At 32.4% G+C, this 6,292-nt stretch overlaps 1 protein-coding gene across 1 annotated transcript; it reads left to right on the top strand.

Annotated features, from left to right (window-relative positions):
* The first annotated feature begins 634 nt into the window (after positions 1-634).
* Positions 635-3,661, top strand: LOC145109944 (WUSCHEL-related homeobox 9-like). The gene is made up of 4 exons (XM_079047046.1): positions 635-970; positions 1,381-2,148; positions 2,263-2,498; positions 3,534-3,661. The coding sequence occupies exons 1-4, from the start codon at positions 829-831 to the stop codon at positions 3,537-3,539; spliced, it is 1,152 nt and encodes a 383-aa protein (XP_078903172.1). The 5' UTR covers positions 635-828; the 3' UTR covers positions 3,540-3,661.
* Positions 3,662-6,292: the final 2,631 nt, after the last annotated feature.

Genomic DNA, 6,292 nt, shown 5'->3' on the forward strand with positions numbered 1-6,292 from the left:
CAATAAATCCACCACCACCACCACTTTCGCACTCCAACCCTAACATGCCTTCTTGTTGGCTTTCAATTGCTTCCTATTTCTTCTTTGCCTGCAAACCAACCTTTTTGCCGTAGAATATGTCCTAAACAAAGTAAAAGAACAAGTCTTTTCTCCCTCTCCCTCTTTCACCATCTTATGATGATTATCTCTCTCTCATACGCATTAATACTTCACTCTGCAATACTCCCATATAAAAATTGAGGTAATTAAAGGAAGGAGGAATATAATTCTTAGAAGATAGCTAGGTGTGTGTGTGTATCCTCTCTGGCACTATGGTACTTAAAACCCTTAGCAATATAAGAACTTGCACCATCTCCTCTTAGAAGGATTCAAATATAAGATATCAAATCCACTCTTCTAGCATTTTCAGTGCCTTCGAATTTTAACAGTTACCTTCGAAAAATTCATTAAATTGTATATATACTGAAAAACTTGCAATGGCTCTAAGGTGTGCTTCCTTTTTAGGTTTATAAACTGTACACGTTGTCTATTAACTAATCCAGTGTATTGTATTATTATTTTTTGTTTTATGTTTTATATGAATTATAACTGTTTATGAATTATAACTGAACTGAAATGCAGGAGTAGGTGAGAAGTCTATATGGCCATAAGAGGAGATGTTATATATGCCTAGACTTTTCATTCTTCTTCAGTTATAAACCAGAAAAGCTAGAGGCAAAACACAAAGAGTGTATAGTAGGAGATTTCTTTTTGTCTCTAACTGTAAGTGGCGAAGAGAAGTTCATTCATCATCAATCAATACAGAATTCATAGCTATAGTAATTTAAGATGACTTCATCAAATAGGCACTGGCCTAGTTTGTTCAAATCAAAGCCCACCTACACCGCTCATCAGGACCACCAATGGCAGTCCCATGGCTCGAACCATGCTCTCACTTCTGCTTCCCACAGATCATCTCCTCACACTTATGGTAAATTTCTCAATTGTCCTTGTCATCTTCTTCTTCTTCTTCCTCTTCTTACTTTTTGAACTTCAAAAACAAATTATATCCAACAGATAACCACAGTAATAATCATGCGGTAATTATGATTTATTGGTCTATATTCTCCATCTAGCTACTCATTGAAAAGTTTGATTTAAGATCTATCATGATTATATGTTTCTATTATGAGAGTGAATTTTCGTGAATATTTGCATTTTGGACATATCTAGAACTGTTCCTGATAATCTTGTATTGCTGATGAATTGCATAAGTTACTGTTTCAGTTTCTGATGCATACATCCGGAAAAAGAGTTATGGATGCTCCATACGTTACGTACATGATGCAAGATTTTTAATTATAATATTATCACAGAAACTAACGCATTGAAACATGGCAGGATGTGACAAAAGGACCCCGGAACCAAAGCCTAGATGGAATCCTAAACCCGAGCAAATTCAGATCCTTGAAACCATTTTCAACTCAGGAATGATAAACCCTCCGAGAGATGAAATAAAAAAAATCCGAGCTCGACTGCAAGAGTATGGCCAAGTCGGTGACGCCAACGTCTTCTACTGGTTCCAGAACAGGAAATCTAGGAGCAAAAACAAGTCCCGCCGCCTCCAAAAATCACAAAGTCGCCAAGCTCAGCCTGTCTCTCCGGCTGCCACCAAGGCAGCAACCACCTCTTCATCGTCCTACTCAGACAATTCCTCATCCAAGTCAACTGAGTTCCTTTTGCACTCCTATTTAGGTGGTGGTGGGGGGGCTGGTTCCCACCAGCAACACCATGGACATTTCTTTCAGGAATCGTTCTTTTTCCCTGTGGTGCAACAAGCATCTCTGGCACCTACGACTGCGAGTTGCACACAAGATTTTTTCTTTCCCGATGTGAGCACGATGATTAATCAGGAAAATCGTCCAAGGAATAATAATGACCACACGGTTTTGAGTAGCACTAGCATGTCGTTTACTGATTTGATGATGAATCCTCAATATGGAATCCCAAATAAGCATTCTAAAAGCAAGGCCGAGGTTGAAGAAGAGGATATTATCAAAACGTTAACTCATAGTACACCATCACCACCACCACCTGCAATTCCTACTTCACTTGTCCCTCCAGCTCCTACTTCAACTATTATTCCATTAACTATAAATGATGTTGAAGGTGTCTATAGCTTTCTATCATTCCTCTTACTCTTTTTTAATATTCTGTACGCATATAAGATGTAAAGAATCATGTGCATGTACGTACTTAATGGTCTTGTGTGTTGAAATGCAGGTGAGGGAGGTGGAATGGGGAAGTTAATAGTGTTTATCAACGATGTGCCTTTTGAGGTGGCGGTTGGACCCTTTAATGTCAAGGAGGCGTTTGGGAGTGATGCGGTGCTCATAGACTCCTCTGGACATACTGTGGTGACAAACGATTGGGGGGTCACTACCCAGTCTCTCCAGCATGGTGCCTTTTATTACCTCATGCGTCTATACACAGATGATCATGCTGGCGCTATTGATTTGGTAGATTTCTAGCTATCCCTTCAGCATCCTAAATTTTGAGAAAGACATATATCACTATAAATATTTCTTCTGAATGTAGCAAGAATTAAAATATACCACAATAATAAGAAATAATTACTGGAAAGGAAAAACTAAAGACCACACTTACATAAACATTTACGATCTATTTAGTAGCTCATTAATTATATTTTGGTTATATTAGTAGCACATGAGTGCAGTACTATAATGTGGTTCCTTTCCAAGTTTTTAAAATTTCTTTAACAAAAGAAAAGTAAGTAATCCATCAATTTCTTGTACTTTCTTCTCACTTTATCTATTTCTTTCTTTTTTTTTCCTCGTTAGGTTAGAACTCGAGAACATGAAGTTATTGGGGAATAATCTAAGCATTTTATAAAAATCCTCAGTTCAAATTTTGTTTTCAGTGCATAAAACAGTGGGAGATCTATTGCACTAGCCCCATGTATGATCAATTAAGTTAAATTAAGCTTCATGTCAATATATAAAAAACGGTGTTATACTATATACCAGTTGTATAAAATCTTGTAAGGCTTGATTTTCTAGTTAAGTATCGACTTCAGTTCAGGGCACATATATAGGCCCCTTAGTTGAAAGGCCCAAAATTTGTTTCATTCATATAAATTAAGGAGATTTATTGCAGTAGCCCCATGAATTAATGCGATAATTGTAGGTATCACATGCTATTAGACAAGGAAGGAAGAACATGTTACTCCCAGTCGCTACCATTTGTATGCTTCTGTCATAAGAGATATAGGTAGATAGATGTCTAGAGTCTGTATCTTTCCATCATTCTCTCTTTTCAAATAACAGACAAAACCATAAATGGTTTTACCTAAATTGCTCAACTATCTTTTTTTAAGGTAATCTTATTAAAGATAGTACTATAACACATTCTTATAATAGTTATTTGAACTCATGATCAATAGGTGGAAAGTCTTTTAAATATCAATTGAGTGACATACAGTTAGTGTCTTACAAGTTGATGCACTTACTAGTTTTTTTGGGGTGATTTTGCAGATCTAGAAGAAAAATGAAGTATAATTTAAGGATTCTCTCCCTCTCTCCCTCCCTCTCTCTCTCTGTCTCCCTCTCCCTCAGTAGTGTTGTCAGAGCTAGTCAACATTTAGATATGCTGGATTATATGTAAGGGTGTTATGTATATTTTATGCATCTAGCGAGAATCAAACTGAGACTCGATGATTTATAAGGAAAAACCCCTATTTATTGGCCATTATATTGTGTAGCAAAATAAAAATTTACATTATGCCATGAGGCAACCATATATATATATATATATATATATATATATATATATATATATATATATATATATATATATATATATATATATATATATAAAGAGAGAGAGGTTCATTTGAGATAATGATTATTTTGTGAGACAAGGGGACCAATTTTCAGCTCTTGATTAAAATTGATCTGTTGGATCTCAATAAAACGTGATTAGTGCTAATTAGTTTGATTAAGAGGCTTAATTAGAGTATCAGGGGTTGTTTAGTCATTGTTCAATTTTTTTATTATGCGGACAATATGTATAAGCGTATAAGATTCTTGTTTGTTTCATAGAAACCCTAGATTGAGAATTACGTCTTTCACATAACAAGATTTAGATCCATTCAGGTTTCATATTATAAAAATAGATATTGATTTTAACAATCAATCATCAATTTGTAACAATCTGGTTAACAGAATCTCAATTTTATCTGATGATAAGTTTGGAATCAATCAAGATGAAAATTTCAGCAAATCGATCATAAATTCAACTCTTTTACATGAAGATTTTAGCAAATTGATCATAAATTCAGCTCTTTTACATGAAGATTTCAGCAATCGCGGATGAAGATTTCAGAATCGATGATAACTTCATATCTTCTTCTGCAACTTTATGCTTCACGAATCAACATGGATTTGACAAAGATTTAAACAATTCGTCATTACTTCACTTTATGTTCAGAAATTCTTGTCTTCATCAACAATTTGATATCGTTTTCTACAAAGTTTCAAGGTTTGATGTTTTTTTCATTTGACATCAATTTCAGCAGTTACAATCTATGATATTTTTCATAAACTTCATCAACAATCGATCATCAATTGAGATCATTTAGCGATTATACTGTAAAACTACTAATGTATATACACAACAGTTAATGTTCTCGAGCAATTTCTCTTAAACTATACATGCATTTTGTGTTTGATGAAAATCCTGAATGAACAAAGAGCTTGGTGTATCATTCCTCTTTCCCACGACTAAACTCTTCTTTAAGAATAGGAGTATACTTCTTAAAATATGAGTCACAATTGGTGTAAAACAATGTAATGCTACTCTTATTATATTTACCATAGTTTTGTTAAAACATGTTTTTTTGTCGAAAATAAAAATATTGGAGATGTCTTTTTAACATAGTTTTGTTTGAATATGCTCTTGTTAAGTTGTAGAAAAGGATTGTGCTAAAGAAAAGACTAGATGCTCTTAAATTTACCATATGTAAATTCATGTGTATGGTATACATAATATGTTTTTAAAATGTGATCATTATTAAAGTTTTTTTTTAAATCTTTTTTTACACCAAACACAAAAGGTTGGATGTCTCTGTTAGGAATGTCGATTATTCTTATTAATATGCAGTAAGGGGATGTACCAAGAAAGATTATTAGATTCAGAGTATTTTTTTTTCAATGTTTACATTGTGTCTTGTATGATCACTTACATTACATAATACATTATTCTGATGTATGATCACTTATAGACTTCATTTTCAAATCTTTGATTGTATCCATACTCGATTCTAAAAATTATTTCATTTATGGTTGTAGATAGTTGTAGTTGATGAAACTCAACTTGAAAGGAACTTGAATATTTCAAGCTATAAGTTTTCAACTACAAGTGTCGAGATTAATGAATATGCAATAGATTTTATATGTCACAAACATGTAATATATTTTTATGGTTTTTGGTCTAGTGTTATCTGACTATAATTTTGTAGGACCCTTCTGAGATTCATATTCATCCTTTTATCTAACAAGACAACCCAGTGATCGAGTTTTATGGTTTTCAAATTGTTATTGTTTTTCTAATCATTGGGATTTTTTGTTTTAGTTTCATCAACTATGTTGGCTTTTGATCTTGTTATTTTATTCGATTCATTTGAATAAACAAAATTAATGTAAGATATTTAGAATTCAACTATAATATGAAAATTATACCTTGATAAACAACACATTAATCATTAAATTAACAATAATCTTGTAACATTAACTTTTAATTTTAGAATATTACATATTCTAAAATCAGAATATGAACGTAATTTAAAAATATGACACATGCTTTAAGAATATGAAAAATAATTTCAGAATATTTCACATTACTTAATTGTTAATCAAGTATCATCACAATATTTCACAAAAGATATTCAAACCAAGTCGTTGTCAACAAAAAAAAAACAGACTATCTAAAATCATATATTACATATTATGTAATAAAAACGTTAGAAACAAGCTGTTTCAAATAAAACCAGAATGTCTAAAATAATAATATGACACATAATGTCATAATATTTCACATTACCTTACAGTATGTCAAATACTATCACAATATTACATATTACTTTAGTGAAAGGATTAAAGCAAATAGGTTCTAACAAAATAACATCTACTATAAAAAAAGCAACAACTGACTCGTCAAATCATATGTGTATAATATCAAGTTATCAAATAGAAATTTATAATATTAGAATGGTTACATACTATAATTTCATATT

The sequence above is a fragment of the Lactuca virosa genome, chromosome 4, assembly GCF_052849685.1.
Source record: "Lactuca virosa cultivar CGN04683 chromosome 4, Lactuca_virosa_CGN04683_v6, whole genome shotgun sequence".
Taxonomy (NCBI): Eukaryota; Viridiplantae; Streptophyta; class Magnoliopsida; order Asterales; family Asteraceae; genus Lactuca; species Lactuca virosa.